Source organism: Phyllostomus hastatus, unplaced genomic scaffold (assembly GCF_019186645.2).
Source record: "Phyllostomus hastatus isolate PE091 unplaced genomic scaffold, TTU_PhHast_1.1 phas_contig_17, whole genome shotgun sequence".
NCBI classification, from domain to species: Eukaryota; Metazoa; Chordata; class Mammalia; order Chiroptera; family Phyllostomidae; genus Phyllostomus; species Phyllostomus hastatus.
The window spans coordinates 22,442,186-22,458,925 of NW_025333664.1; the positions used below are offsets into that span (position 1 = coordinate 22,442,186).

At 38.8% G+C, this 16,740-nt stretch overlaps 1 protein-coding gene across 2 annotated transcripts in view; it reads left to right on the forward strand.

Annotated features, from left to right (window-relative positions):
• The window catches only part of RAD21L1 (RAD21 cohesin complex component like 1), a 28,003-nt gene extending 13,278 nt beyond the window's left edge, over positions 1–14,725 (forward strand). Inside the window, exons 11-13 of one of the 2 annotated variants that reach the window (XM_045833467.1) lie at positions 2,658–2,750; positions 7,619–7,696; positions 14,537–14,725. In XM_045833467.1, coding sequence (XP_045689423.1) covers positions 2,658–2,750; positions 7,619–7,696; positions 14,537–14,725 — 360 coding nt within the window. The remainder of the gene's footprint in view (positions 1–2,657; positions 2,751–7,618; positions 7,697–14,536) is intronic. The other variant, XM_045833468.1, reaches the window with a different exon arrangement.
• The last annotated feature ends 2,015 nt before the right edge of the window (positions 14,726–16,740 follow it).

The following is a 16,740-nucleotide window of genomic DNA, read 5'->3' on the forward strand; positions in this document are numbered from 1 at the left end:
AGCAGTATTTTCTGGAACTTTAGGATAGTAACGCACAAGATAAGTAGTTTCATACTGAAATAGTATTTTGCATAGTGCATTAAATAAGTGACTGTACCTGAATCTGATTATACGTTGAGGATACTCCTAGGCCCCACATCAATATGTTGTGGAGTCTTAGGACTCTAGACAGTACACCTATGTTTTTATTTTGATCATAAATTCACCCTTCCCAGCTTTAAGAGTAATATGTTTTAGTGTTGGGAAGCACCCTGCCTGGTTTCAGAAGCTGTAACCCCCCATGGCTAAGGCTGAATAAAAAGATCTTGGGACCATAAGCCACTAAGGAGACGAAACTTATCTTCCTGGCTGCAGCACTGCCTCTGCCCCACTTTACTTCACCCTGCTTGGCCCTGGGCAGATGACTGGTTAGCCAATGATGGGTAAGATTCCTCAAGGGAGGGAGGACCTAACACAGGCATGGTCATGATGGGGCCACCAGGGAAGGACTTGGAGGGCTATAGAGAAAGGGGGTGATGGGGCCCTCGCTCCTCAGCTTTGACATAGCCTGAGTCCTCTTTCTGTCTGTGAGAAGTCTCCTAATGTCTTGGCTGCCTTACTTCCCCCACCTGACCTAAGCCTGAAACAGTGCTGGAGGGTGGTGCAGCCCTGGGCAGGAACGGACAGTTCCCCAGGGTGATCAGGCCTAAGAAAGAATGCATAAAATCCCATGAAACCTGCTTTGCTAAGAATGCCCTCAATTTTCTGATAAGGGTCCAAGCATAAAGTGAGTTTGTTTCCCAAAGTTTTGTGGCCCTTTAGCTAACTGACTCTGACTCAGAATAAGCCCTAGTAGTTCTTCGAATGCTATCTATTGTTTGATCATTGCTGCCTGACAATGATTGATGAGCTTTACCTGTATTCCTGTGCAAGTTGAACCCAATAAAAGCCCATTGAGGAACAGGCTCAAGGTCCTTCTCCTTTGAGAGATGGGCCACCTTTCCTCCCCAAGCAAATCATGTCTTGGTAGACTTATTCCCATCTGTGGAGGGTGGGGTCACTCTGTGGGTGGAGCCCCCTCCCCACATTTTAGACCTACCAGTTACCTCAGTGTTGAATCTAAAAGGCTATATCTAAAGATCCATGACCAGAATTAAATATTTTAAATAATTTTTATTTGAAGACATAACTTTTATTTGAAAAACATAGTTACTTGAAAACATACTTGAAAAAATTTACTTTATATTATTTTCTCAATTGTCACTTCATTGATTGTACAAGTGTAAATATTATAGCCATACCAGATAAAAATAAACCAGTGCTTTTCTAGTCTGTTCCATCATCACTGTACTTTGATAACCACTCAGGGAATTCAAAGTCAGTCCACGTTGAAACCAAATGCCCTTGGAAGGAAAGACAACTTCATAATGCATTAAAAGAGAATGTGTTTTACTAAATATTTCATAACATGCTAGATATTGAGATACTGGGTTGCCAGTACAACTCTCTTCTTTATTTGGGCCCAGGCATTTCTTAGAGTACAACCACGGAAAATTCTGATTAAGCAAGCTTGTTTAGTTTATGACTCTTTAACATATTAACAAAATTGGGTTTTCCCAGGTGCTTGAAGTAAAAGAAAGAGATTGATGCACTTGCTCTTTCAAACCTTTTGCTCCTTTATACTATGCTTATGCTTTAACCTTCAGTTCCATTCTTATTCTGCTTCCAAAAATGAACAGATGTGAAATATAGTCAGTAATGGGAGCACAGTTTAGAGGGGCAGGAAATACTGATTCTGATTTATCATTTTCATGTCTTCATGAAAGAGAATTTTTATGTAAAGTAACTATAAAATTGAGAGTGTCTAAAATTTAGAATATTCATAGAAATTAAAAGAGAAAAACATGATTTTTCACAAATATGTATATTAAAGAATAAAATGCAACTCCTTATATTCACTAAAATTTTAAAAAGCTGAAGTGAAAAATCAAGTAAACTATTGTAGGAAGCTTCTAACTTAATCAAGATCAGAGATGGCAGCTGGGGAAGGAAGCTGGGAGACAGGGTGAGGATGCAAAGGGGGCTGACAGCTTCCGCAGCAGTGAAAAAGGGAGAGGACGGGGAATGGAGAATTCCTGGCTTTCTTTTCTTCCTTCTCCCTTTATGTCTTTGCTCCACTTCCAGACACAGTTTTTCTTCCCTTTTACCAGTGACAGCTCCAGCACTGGCAGCAAGAAACCTGTCATGGCCGTAGGTAGGGATATTAATATCCCTTCCTTTGTACCACTCCCTCTGTTTGCAGGTCTCCTTCTGCGGCCACCTGGTACTGGCATGAGAATAGAGGCAGGGAACTGGGGCTAGATAAAACGCTTCAAAGGAAAGCGGCCTCGGCCACATAGCAGCAGAGACTTTTGATATGAGACCTGCAGAGGCAAGAGAAATAGGAGTGACAAGGATAGGAAGCAATGGGGGAAGGGGCATGCGAGTTCTTCATTTGTAGGAGGCTTATGGAAAAGAGGAATATTTAAGTCAGAGGCTGCCTGCCTGGGATATAGTACTTTAAATTAGTTTTATAAATGAGCATGCATGTGATTAAAGCATTTATCAGAATGAGATTATTCCTGTGATGACTACTACTACTGGGATAACTTACCTATTTTTTTCCTAATTTGCTTTAGCAGGATATTGTTTCTTTGGCTGCTGAGGAATCCTCTTTAGTGAATGCCATCTCGGCACAAGAAATTGAAAATTGTCCAGTTGAATTGACAAGTGTATGTATAGCCTTGGAAATGTTCTTAAAAACTTTGTTCCTAAATGTTTAATCTTTACCTAAACATTAGTTTTTAGAGCTGTTACTTTTTTAAGTTATAATTTATATTAGTGATCTCAACAAAGACGTGTATGGATGGTTTGATAATACATATTCAGAATTACTTTGACTTTTTATTTTGAAATTTCAAATAATTGTAAAGGAAGGGAAGTGATTTTTATGCTTATTAAAAGTAGCCACAAATTTAAAATGTTGAGAACCACTGTTTTAAGTTACACTTATAACATCTCTAGAGAAACAGCTGTATCAGGGGTATGGCCTAGGGCACTTGAAAGTTTACTTTAGAGGGCTGCCAGTCAAGATGGCAGCATAGTACTCCCACAACCACATCAAAATTACAACTACACTAGAGAAGAACCATTGTTAAGCACTGCCTGAAATCTGGCTAAATGGAAGTCCTACAACTAGGGAATTAAAAAAGATACATCAAGACTGGTAGGAGGGGTAGAGATACAAAATGGGCTGGTCCCACACTTGTGTGGTAGATAAAAATCAGGAAGGAAATCTTGGCTGTAGAGGTCCCCCATGAGGAGTGAGGGGTCCCAGCTCCACACCAGGCCCCCCACCCAGGGCTCCAGTGCTGGGAAGAGAAGTCCCCATAACTTCTGGCTGTAAAAACCAGTGGAGAGTGAGGCTGAGTGAAACAGAGGCTTCCAGAGTCCCAGACAGTTCTGGTTTGAGGACCTGTGCACAGATTTACTCATACTCACTCATCTGAGTTCTGGCACTGGGGCAGCAGCTTAAAAGGCACCAAAGACATGTGGGAAGGAACTGAATGTCCAGTATCAAGGTAAGAGCTGGAGGGGCAGCTTTCTCCCAGACAGAAGTGCTGGCAGAGACCATTGTTCCTTTGATGAGCCTTCCCATGACAGAGCTGGCAGGCAGGAATCATCTCTGAGACTCCATCAACCTGGTTCACACTGTTTGCCTCACCCTGTTGATTCCCTGAGGCACTGCCCCACCCACTTCAGGCCCACCCTACCTGTTTCCAGTGACTTTTTCATATGAATGACCTGTCTTGGCTTGTATTTCAGGTTTTGTTAAAATCTCTCAAATAAACAGCATCTTGCATGGTCAAAGTGAGCCTGTTCTAAGATAAATGAGCTCATGCCATTACTAATGTTGATTTTTGTTTTTGAATACACAAAATGCTATTTTTGAAATATAAAAAGCAATTGTCCAACTCTTTGTTAAAGATTCATGAGACTGAAGCTTCTCCCATATTGCACAACTGAACTAACCAGGAAAAGGCTCAGGAGAAATAGTGCATGTGCACTTCACTGAAGCCTGCCCAGTTGATCTATCTGGACACCCTACAGCTGAATCCATTGTGTGAAAGCCCAGTGGATTATTAAAACAGCTGAACTTGTGCTGTGTTGTGCTTTGCTTGACCCTGTATGAAAATAACCTGTGTCTATAGAGGCAAAGAGAAAGGCAACAATTAATCAGCCCACTTCTGGCTCAGCTGTTTAAAAGTTAAGGTATTTATTCTGTCCTAGCTTATCCAGAGAATTCAATCTTTTTTCAACATATGAAAAAACAATCTAATAGTTTTGGAGCTCATCATAATGATAATTTATTTAAAAGGAAAATTAATATCAGGCATTACATGTTTTGATATTATTTACTAAAAAAACTTCTAAAATTCATTACAATCTTAAAATGCCTTTATGCTCTTGAACAAAAACTACAGACATAAAACAATAATATATATGGAGTTAGGTGGGTCCAATGTTACTTCTAGCTTTGCTATTGACATGTGGCCCTTTGAGCAGAAGTCATATATATAGATATAGGCCTTGAGCCATACAATGTTTTAGAAAAAATACATTTTATTCAGACTCATCAGCACCTTTCTTATACCCAGTTCTGTTCTCAACTCATAATGTTTTAGTTGGTAAGGGCTTGGAGTGAATTCTTGTAAAGGGATTTCAACTTTACAATTTTTCAATACTGAAGTGATTTCTGAAGATTTAAAGACTGAAAAGAATGAATCTATTCAGACAATGTAACAGGCAATTGGTTGATCTTCACCCTCAAAATCTAAAAGTTTTCTACCCCAATTGTTTACAAACAACTAAATATCAGTTGTTGTTAGAGCTTCTGTATTGCTAAGTAAGTTCAGATAAAGACCTTTACAAGGCAGTTTTTTAATAGTTTTATGTTTACTCCTGTTAACTGAGTTTAGATTGAACAGAGCTGGGATAACTTCTAGCCACAAATGGTGGTTTTTGCTGCCTGCTTTTTAAAGTAAGGGCCTGATGCCCTGGGATGCATTACCAGTAAAGACTGAAGACCCTCCTACTCTGGAGACCCTTATCAGAAGATAGCCTGGCAGATGATGTGATATTGTATGTAGAGAACCCTAAAGATTTCAGCAAACAACTGTTAGAACTGACCAATGAATTCAGTAAAGTAGCAGTATACAAAATAAATATACAGAAATCAGTTGCATTTATATACACCAACAATGAATTATCAGAAAGGGAAACTAAGCAAACCATCCCACTTACAAGTGCATCAATAAAAGAAAAATAAAATAATAAAATAAAAAATACCTAGGAATAAATTTAACCAAGGATTTAAAAGACCTGTACTCAGAAAATTATAAGACACTGAAGAAAGAAATTAAAGAAGATAAGTGGAAGCATATACTGTGTTCATGGATAGGAATAATTACCATCATTAAAATGTATATACTACCCAAAGCAACCTATAAATTCAATGCAATTCCTATTAAGATACCAATGGTATATTTCACAGAACTAGAATATTCCAAAAATGTATAAAGAACCCAAAGACCCCAAATAGCCACAACAATTTTGAGAAAGAAGAATAAAGTTGGAGGAATCAAGCTATAACAAAGCCATAGTAATCAAAGGAGCATGGTACTGGCATAAAAACAGACATGCAGATCAATGGAACAGAATAGAGAGCCCAGAAATAAACTTACGCTTTTATGGCTAATTAACATTTGATAAAGGAGACAAGAACATACAATTGGGTAAAGATAGTCTATTCAATAAATGGTGTTAGGAAAATTGGGTTAAGTCCAAAAAAAATGAAACTAAGCCACCTTCTTACACTATACATAGGAATAAACTCAAAATGGACTAAAGTTTTAAAAGTTATACTCAGAACCATAAAAACCCTGGAAGAAAACATAGGCAGTAAAATCTCAGACATTGCTCATAGAAATATTTTTTTCTGATATATCTCCTAGGGCAAGGGAAACAAAAGAAAAAATAAATAGGACTACATCAGACTGAAAAGTTTTTGCACAGCAAAAGAAGCCATCAACAAAATGAAAAGACAATCTACTAAATGAGAGACCATAATTGACAATGATACATCTGATGAGTTAATATCCAAAATTTGTGAAGGACTTATAAAATTCAACACCAAAAAAGCAAACAGCCCAATTAAAAAATGGGCAAAGGACCTGAATAGACACTTCTCCAAGGAGGACATACAGATGGCCAATAGACACCTGAAAAGATGCTCAATGTCACCATCAGAGAAATGCAATTTAAAGCCACAATGAGTTATCACCTCACACCTCTCCGAATGGCTATTGTCAGTTAATCAACAAACAACAAGTGTTGATGAGAATGCAAAGAAAAGGGAACCCTTGTGCACTGTTGGTTGGGATGCAGATTTGTGCAGCTACTGTGGAAAGCAGTATGGAGCTATCTTAAAAAATTAAAAATGGAACTTCCTTATGACCCAGTGATTCCACTTCTGGGAATATATCTGAAGACACCTGAAACATTAATTTGAAAGAATATATGCACCCCTATATTCATTGCAGTGTTGTTTCTGATTAGTAATGTTCAGCATCTTTTCATATGCCATTGGCCATATGTAGCCCAAGTGACCATCAGTAAATGGGTGGATGAAAAAGCTGTGGTACATTTATACAATGGAATAATATTGATACTTGGCTGTAAAAAAGAAGGAAATATTAACCATTTGTGACAGCATGGATGGACCTGAAGAGTATCATGCTCAGTAAAATAAGCCAGTCAGAGAAAGATAAGTGCCATATGATTTCATTTATATGTGGAATCTAATGAATAAAATAAACTAACAAACAAAATAGAAATAGACTTATAGATACAGAGAACAGACTGACAACTGTCAGAGGAGAATGGGTTGGGGAGCTGGGTGAAAAGGGTTTTTTTTAAAGCAAGATGTTAATACAAATTAAACCCTTTTTATTATGTTTTTGTTGAGGCCAAATTCTATTAGACATGATTATGAGCAGTATGCATAAAACTAAATATGGCAGTTTGGTTTTGGTGTCTAATTAGAAATTAGTTTTAATTAGAAATTCTTGTTTTAGAATATTTTTTTCTTTTTTAAGCAAAAAAAAAACCCCTATAGACATGGATAACAGTATGGTCATCACCAGAGTAAAGGGGGTTAGGGTGAGGTAGAAGAGGGTGGAGGCGGGGTAAGTGGTGATGGAAGGAGACTTGGGGTAGTTAACATACAATACAATATACAGATGATGTATTATAGAATTGTACACCTGAAACCTATATAATTCATTAACTAACGTCACCCCAGTGAGTTCAATGAAATTTTTTCTTAAAAGAAGATTACCTAGGGAGTATACATGTAATCCCTCAAAGGTTGATGTACACCTGTATGCTAATTTTATTCTCTCTGTTATCAAATATAAGCTCTTTATTTGGCAGGACCCACTTTACAATTGTGTTTCTTGCAGCAGCGAACTATGCCTGACAAATAGTAAACATTCACTGAGTTTGCTTGAGTGAAATATTTTCTCAATCATTCAAACAGGAGTCACTGGGAAGTGAACAAAGTGTTGAGGGGGAGAGATGGAATCAAAGAATACGCCAGATATTAAACGCTTTGCAGGTAAGATGATAGGGTTTGTTAATCCTATTTTTATTTTTAAAAATAAGTAAACTGTTGACTTCAATTTTCTAGATATTAATAAAAATTAAAATATTTTTATTATGTTTTTGTTGAGGCCAAATTCTAGACATGATTATGAGCAGTATGTGTAAAACTAAATACTGGAGTTTGGTTTTGGTGTCTACATCAAAACAGTTTTAATTAGAAATTCTTTTTTTAATACATTTTATTGATTATGCTGTTACAGTTGTCCCATTTATTTTCTACCCTTTATTTCCCTCCACCCTGCATCCCCCCTCCCACCAGCATTCCCTCTACCCCTTAATTCATGTCCATGTGTCGTACATACATATAAGTTCTTTGGCTTCTCCATTTCCCATACTATTCTTAACCTCCCCCTGTCTATTTTGTACCTACCATTTACACTACTTATTCTCTGTACCTTTTCCCCCATTCTACCCCCTTCCCCTCCCCACTGATAACCCTCCATGTGATCTCCATTTCTGTGATTCTGTTCCTGTTCTAGTTATATACTTAGTTTTATTGTTTGTTTGTTTGTTTTGTTTTTTAGGTCAGTTGATAGTTGTGAGTTTGTTGTCATTTTACTGTTCATAGTTTTGATCATCTTCTTTTTCATAGATAAGTCCCTTTAACATTTCATATAATAAGGGTATGGTGATGATGAACTCCTTTAACTTGACGTTATCTGGGAAGTACTTTATCTGCCCTTCCATTCTAAATGAAAGCTTTGCTGGATAGAGTAATTTTGGATGTAGGTCCTTGCCTTTCATGACTTTGAACACTTCTTTCCAGCCCCTTCTTGCCTGCAAGGTTTTTTTAAAGAAATCAGCTGATAGGCTTATGGGACCTCCTCTGTAGGAAACTGACTCCTTTTATCTTGCTGCTTTTAAGACTTTCTCCTCATCTTTAATCTCAGGTAATGTAATTATGATGTGCCTTGGTGTGTGCTTCCTTGGGTCCAACTTCTTCGGGACTTTCTGAGCTTGCTGGGCTTCCTAGAAGTCTATTTCCTTTGCCAGGTTGGGGAAGTTCTCCTTCATTATTTTTTCACAGAAGTTTTCAATTTCTTGCTCTTCCTCCTCTCCTTCTGGCACCCCTATGATTAAGATGTTGGAACATTTAAAGTTGTCATGGAGGTTCCTTAGCCTTTCCTCACTGTTTTTGAATTCTTGTTTCTTCATTCTGTTCTGGTTAAATGTTTATTTCTTCCTTTTGGTCCAAACCATTGATTTTGAGTCCTGGTTTCCTTCCTGTCACTGTTATTTCCCTGTACATTTTCCTTTATTTCACTTTTCATAGCCTTCACTTCTTCCTCTATTTTGCAACCATACCCAACCATTTCTCTAAGCTTCCTGGTTATCAGTGTTTTGGACTGTGCATCTGAGAGGTTGGCTATCTCTTCATCACCTTGTTCTATTTTTGAAGCTTTGATTTGTTCTTTCATTTGGGCCATATTTTTTTTGTCTCCACACACTTGTTACATAGTAAGGGGAGGAGCCTTAGGTATTCACCAGAGTGGGGCAACCCACTTTGCTGCATTGTGGCACTTTATGTGGGGGAGGGGTCCAAGGGTGAACAATGTCACTTGCTTGGCTCTGGGCTGGCTTCCAGTTACTTCTGCCGATACCCACAAGCAAATTGGACCCTTCTAGTGCTGATTCCCAGATGGGTGGGTTGTGTAAGTTCTAGGATCCTGTGGGTCTTTCCAATGAACTCTTCTGTGAGGCTGGGAGTTTCTCCTGCTGCCACAACCCCCACAATTCTTTACAGGTTTTGAGTCTTTCTTTTCCCTCCCTGGAACCCTGGGTTGCATGGTCTGTCTCACTCCCCACTTGTTCCTCCCAGTTTATCTGTATGCAAATATGGGACTGCCCAGCCTGCCAGCCACCACCTTGCTGTGAGTCCTCTCCACCCTAGCTGCTGGTCTCTACCACTCTTACTGGTCTGGATGAATGTTTCTTCTTTAACTCCTTGGCTGTTGGGCTTCCATACAGTTCGATTTTGTTGCAGTTCTGGTTAGTTTTTGGTTTTAAATTTTTGTTGTCCTTTTGGTTACACAAGGAGGCTAAGTGTATCTACCTACACCCCCATCTTGGCCAGAAGTCCTTAATTAGAAACTCTAATCAATGTCTTATGCATACTCATGTCCCTAGACATCTGTTTTATGTTTCATCCTCATTTTTAGCAGACTATTAATAAATATTCAATGTGGAACTTGGTTTATAACAGTTTAAAAGTGAAATATAATTTTTAAATTTAACTGATATTTTCATCAAAATAATACATGTATATAATTTTAAAAGTTTAATAGTACTATGCTGAAAAGGAAGCACAGAAGTCCTTTGCCCTACCCCTTCTTATCGCTAAGTGCTGCTCACCAAAAGCAGTATATTAAGAAGTTTCTTTTAGTGTTTATACTTCTGATGACTTGTTTTACTGTTCTTGCTTGATAGTTTAGATTTAAAATTTATTTGTTACTTCTTTCAACATAAAAAAAAAATTTAGCTTAATTACATCTCTCTCCTCCTCAGTATATTTTAGCATACTATTCAGTGCCTACAATGTCATAATTGTAATAGTTATGGAGCAGGTTTAATTGTGACAGAAAGTGAAAATATCAGTGGCTTAAAAAGATAGTACATTTCTCCCTCCGGTAAAAGTACAATCTGGGGTGGCCGCTATGCTCACGAAGTCCTCAGAGACCCTCTCTCCCTTCATCCCATTCTCACTATTCTCAGGATCCAACGCGGCTGACTACCCACCACGCCTGCATTCCAAGCAGCAGCAAGGTTCTCTGGAGGGCACAATCTAGTTATTGTGTATACCATTTTTTCTCATTTCACCGGCCAGCACTTAGTCTCACCTGGCCGTGTCTCGCTGGGAAATGCAGTCCTTCTCTCACAGCCTGCGGCCCCAGTCACACTCCTGTTGCTGTGGAATAGGAGGAAAGTGAGCAACAAGCAGTTGCTGCCACAAAGGCTATGTCAAAATTGGTTCACATTGAAACTTCACAGTGAATTGCATTTCTCTTCTTGTCAACCTTATGGCATTGGGGGCAGGGGGAGAGTGAGTCATTACTTCAGTTTTTTCATTAGCCTAGTGTCTATATACCCATCTTAACTCTCTCCAGACTCTCGGGCACCACAATAAACCCCTTTTAGTACGGGCAAATATATCAATTAGTTTATCGGTTCTACTCTCTTTTTCTTGAAGGGATCCCTCCTGGAGCTCATCATCCTCTTGTTTTAATCTGAATTAGTTGCTCCCTAGTCTGCTCCACAGTTTTTGTCTTGGGTCATTTCTTTACCATAACATGGAATTTCTTTGTATTTTTCCTCTATTAGTGCCTCTGTTTCCTAATACTTTGATCTTCCTTGGTTAACATCCTCTCCTAATTTCCTTAGGTAAAGAGTGCACAGGAGCCCTGACTGGGTGGGGGGCTCAGTTGGTTGGAGCATCCTCCCACAAGAAAAAAAGGATGCTGATTCAATCCCCAGTCAGGGCAAGTAGGGTGGCAACCAATAAATGTTTGTCTTTCGCGTAGATGACTCTGTCTCCCTTCCTCTCTCTCTAAAATCAGTGAGTGTATCTTCAGGTGAGGATTTTTTAAAAAGGTGTGTATAAGACACCTTACATACAAGTCTGAAAATATTTTTATTTTACCTTGAACTTGTTCGGTATGTCTCTGAACATGGTTTGAAAATATTATGTGTCAAATGTTGAAGGTTTTGTAACATTTCTAGGCTTCTTGGTTGTTACTGAAAAGTCAGATGCTGCTTGGTTGGTGATCCTTTGTAAGTTACCTTTATTTTCACACTGGAAGCTTTTAGATATTTTCTTTATCTCTATTGTTCTGAAATTTCATGATGATGTGCTTTGGTATTTTGTTTTATTGTGCTGAGCATATAGCAGGTTCTTTATTCTGGAAATTCATATCCTTGACTTCTAGAGAATTTTTATATTTCTTGCATTTCTTCCTTGTTCTTAGTCTATTCTCTCTCTCTGGACTGCCAGATGGGACCAGTTGGGTCATCAGGTCTTGGATCTCCTAAATTGCACCTTTAATTTTTTTAAAAAGTCTTGTATTTCCTATATTAATTCCCTTTGATTTTTTTTCTACTGTTGAGAAGATTTCTTCAACTTTATCTTCCAGTCTATTGAGTTTTATTTCAGCTTTTCCTTTTTATGTTTTCCAAGAGTTTTTTCCTAGGTTTTAGTTATTCTTTTGTTTTATAGTATCCCAATCTTTTTATTTAAGTTAGTTTTAACAGCTTTATTGAGGTGTAATTAATATACAATAACCCATACCTATTTGAAGTATACAGTTAGATAAGTTTTGACATGTGTATATCCTGTGAAACCATCACCACAATCAAGATAGTGCACATGTGTCCGATCCCAATTAGTTTCCTTGTGCCTCTTGTAGCGCCTCGTCCCGCCTCTCCCACCCCCAGGCGAACCACTGCTCTGCTGCCTCTCAGTCTCATCCTAATCATTTTTCACAGATATAATGTCTCTTCTTAACCTTTAGATGTTATAGCTTTCTTGGGCTCCCTGCACTATCTGTATTTCCTTACCAATTCTTTTGATTCATTGTTTTTTGCTCTTGGATATTAGAAATTTTACTCAAGTGTCTGGCAGACTTTGGTTATGTTTTTAAGAGTGATTACCCAAAACTCTGATTGGAAGACATAAACACATGCGTGCAGCTTGTAGATCTGTGGTCTTCATTGCGAGGTAGCTAGGTAGCCCTCCCTCCCCAGCCCTGCAACAGATGCTTTTATCTGCAGGTGTTTTTTCCTCACAATGGACAGTTTTCCCAGCTTAATCTTCACATCTGCTGCCTAGGAGATATAAGCATGGTGTCCATGGTCTGGGAACCAGAAGTGGGTCAGGGAGAGGCTGGCTCTCTCATTGTTTAGGGTGTAGAATTTCGCTTAACCCCCTCATTTCTGGTGTGACACTTCTCTACCATCCGCAGTGCCTGGCGTCCCAAGGCTCGAGTCTCAGTGGTTCTTATCTCTAGAAAAACACCTTCCTGCCTCTTTCATTGTAGAGGGTTTTCTGAAGGAAACAGAATAAACACGTGTGTTCAGTCTTGCACATTTGTCCCTTTGGGGTATTTTTCAAAAGGAGTCTTGAAATTGGAAAGACTGACCCTGCTCTCTCCCAGGGAAATAGTCTGCCAGCGTATGGGAGTCGCCGTGTCTTGGTTCGGTAAAGTGGTGCAGGGCTCCTGAGGGCCTCACTGTTTGCAAGACGACTTTCAAGAAATTCTCCTGTTTTCTGCTTCACCCCGTATCTCCAGCTTATCATATACAGTTACCTCTCATTCCTGAGCTTTCCAAAGGTTCTGTAGCCCAAATTGGCTTGCTTTTCGTTGGCTGTCCTCCCTGTTGGCGCTAGTTCCAGCTTTGTCCACTCTGCTAAGTCAGTTCGTCTTGCCCTTTCTTTGTCTTTATCTCCTCTGTCACCTTTTATTTCTTTTCTTTCATTTTACAGGTGTTTTTGGAGGGAACGGGATAAGCACATGTGTTCAGTCTTGCATAGTTGTCCGTTTGGGGTATTTTTGAAGGGATTCTTGAAATTGAAGGGCTGTCCCTGCTCCCTTCCAGGAGAAAAAGCCACCCAGCCCACATCTGCTGGGCAGGCACCATATTTCTCAAGAGTGGGAGTACGTGACAGCTTGGCCATCGCTGAATGGCTGCCAAGATTGGGCCACTCCTTTGGTTGAGATAAAGTGTGATGAAGTATTTAACTTATTAATTTGTTAAATGTTAAAACTGGCAGGAAAGAAACTTGTATATCACATTTCTAAAAGTGCTTCGCAACTTTCCAAGGAGTACAGTACTCACAGGGATACTGACCAGTGTTCATCACAGTGTTGAAACTAAAAAACGGCCCTTCTGATTCAAAGTTACTCGCATGAAAGGAGTTATCTTCACCCATAATTGAACACTTCATTGGACCTCAACTTTTTGCAGTAGGTTCACAGGTTCCCTATGGTGAATCCAACATCTTTTACCCTGTGCAAAGAAACCAAGAGATGTTTATAAAGTCATGCTGCCCTGCCACTGAGATGTACAAATATAATTCTCCATTTAACACTAGAGTTTTACAGTCTCCCCGTCCCCCCGCTCAGTGCCTTGGAGGACAAGGAGCCCAATAGGCTCATAGTCTTCATTGCACGTGAGCCTCCCAAGTGCGGTGGGTTTTTTCTCCCTATAGGTCTAAACTAATTGGAGCCATTTATGTTAACCATTCTTAAAATTTTTTGTTTATTTGTTAAAATACATTGTTACTAGAATAGTTTTAGATTTACAGAAACATTGTGAAGACAGTGGAGCAAACTCACACACCCCCCATAGCCAACTTCCCGCGTTGGTCACGTCTTGCGTGCGTGCGGTGCACTCGTCACAGTTCATGAACCAATACTGAAACATGGTCGTTAACTGAAGTCCATACTTCGGTCAGATTTCTTCATTTTTTTTCTATCACAGGATCCCATCAAGGATACCACATCACATTTAGTTTAACATCAGTTTTTTTAACGAGCTGACATTTGTATAACACATTACAATTTTTCATAGCACTTTAGAGTTCCTTGGCATGCATTTTCTCAATGGACTACACTTGTGATCTGTGTGTGGCCTGGATGGCTTTTAAGCTTACTAATTAGTCATTTGGATTTCCCCATTTAAGGATTTCACAGTCACTTATCAAAAATGTCAATGTTCTGTTGTTCATTATCCATCCACCTGCTCTGCTTTTAATGCTCTTGTCTCCCTTTCCTTTCCTCTTTTCCAATTATTTTCCCAGGAATCCAGCAAGACAGGAATGAAGCGCTTTAGTCTGATGACTCTCTGCAGAAACAGTGACCGGAAACAAGCCGCTGCCAGGTTTTATAGCTTCCTCGTTCTGAAGAAACACCGGGCTATTGAGCTGAGCCAGAGTGCCCCCTATGCAGACATTATAGCTACAGTGGGGCCGATGTTCCATAAAATATAAAGGGAATCCCAAACTTGCAGGTTTGTGTCATCACTGAAATTTCTTACAGATTGTGTGGTTTAATGCAGCCGCTGTCTGGAAGCAGCCGAAGGTCTGATCCATTTCATAAGCAGGTTAACCTCCCATTTCTTCTTTGTAAGTTCTGAATAATCATAGCCAGAACTGGAAAGTTATATGCTACAGGAATACTAAATTATAGCTAAGTAATATTTTTTATCCTCACCCAAGGACATACTTCATGATTTTAGAGAGAGCAGGGAGAAGGGAGAGAGGGAGAGAAACAACAATTGATTGCCTTTCACACGTGCCCCGACTGGGACTGAACCCCAAACCTAGGCATGTGCCCTGACTGGGAATTGAACCCAAGACCTTTCAGTTTATGGGAGAACACTCCAACCAACTGAGCCACACTGGCCAGGGCTAGCTAAGTAGTATTTTAATTTAGCTGACTTGAATGTATAGCATTTATTACTTCCCTGACTTGAATGCTGCATTACAAATATATTTTTAAATACTATATGTCTTCAAGAAACATTCAAGGATGTTATTAAAAGGCTATTTTACATTGGATTATTTGCTTAAAAGTTATGGGATTAATTAATAATTAACACTTTCTTATTTCTCCACAGGCAATAATTTATTTAGTTCAAATTCATATCATCCTTAATTTGACATAGTGCCATGATTTTTAATCTAATATCTTAATTGAAGAGTTATAAAATTCATCTTTGTTTTAAGTTATCTGAGTGGCTTTCAGTCTATTTATAGATCATTTAACCTTTTAATTCACTATTTAATGATTATTATAACCACCATTCATGTGTCAGCAAAACTAAGTATGTTTCTTATGTTAACAAATTAGCCTAGTGTCTACGGCTGGGATTCAAGTCACTAAAATAAATGTTCTTTTACTTGGTGCTTACTGAACACTTTTTACATTAACACTATTGTTTTTCTTTTTTCTTACTTGAAGTTTGTTGGGCAATTCTCACAGAACACGCTGTGAGCTCCCTAGTGCACTGTCAAATGAAGCCTGTGGTCCTGTCTACAGTCCTGGCGTGCTACAGACGGAGTTTCTAAATAACCTCTTTGAATGCACCAACTATAAGATTTAGATGTCCAATTGGTCATTTAAAAAATTATTATTTTTTAAATTCATATACAGAAAAATTGACTTTTTCATTTTGGTGCACAGTGCTGTCAGTTTTAACACACACGTGGATTCCCGTGACCACCGGCACAAGCGGGATACCAAGAGAACTGTCGCCCAAACACTGCCTTGCGCCTGCCCTTCGGAGTCATGCACCTCCCCCATTCCAACTCCTGGCGGCCACTCTTCCACATGAATATAGTTTTATATTTTATTTTTCTCTTGTCACATAATTGGAATCATATAGTATGTAACCTTCTGGAGTCTGGCTTATTTCACTCAGTGTAATGTCTCTGAGATTAGTCCAAATTGTTACATGTATTTATTGCTGAGTATTATTCTTTTGTCTGGATATACCATAGTTTATGTATCTATTTATCCCCTGAAAGACATTTGTTTCTAGCTTTTGACAATTATAAACACAGTTGCTACATACACCTGTCTCCATTATTGCGTGAATCTAAGTTTTCATTTCTCTAGGGTTAAGTATCTATGAGTGAGATTGCTGGGTCATATGGTAGGTGCATTTTCAACTTTATAAGAAATTACAAACTTATTTTCCAGAGTGATTGTACCTTTTTGCGCTCACACTAGCAATGAATGTGAGTTTTCACTTGACTTTTAGTTTGCTCTTTATTATCAGAATATTGTAGGCCCACAGGAAGTTGTAAAAAATAACACAGCAAAATCCTGTGTGCCCTTCACCCTGTTTTCCCCAAAGGTAACATCCTGTGAAATTATAATACAGTGTCACTGGAAATTCACATTGATACAATCCATGCGCTTTATTCACATTTCACCAGTTTCAAATGCACTTATTTGTTTGTTATTGAGGCCGTGCAATTTTACCACATACGTAGCTTCA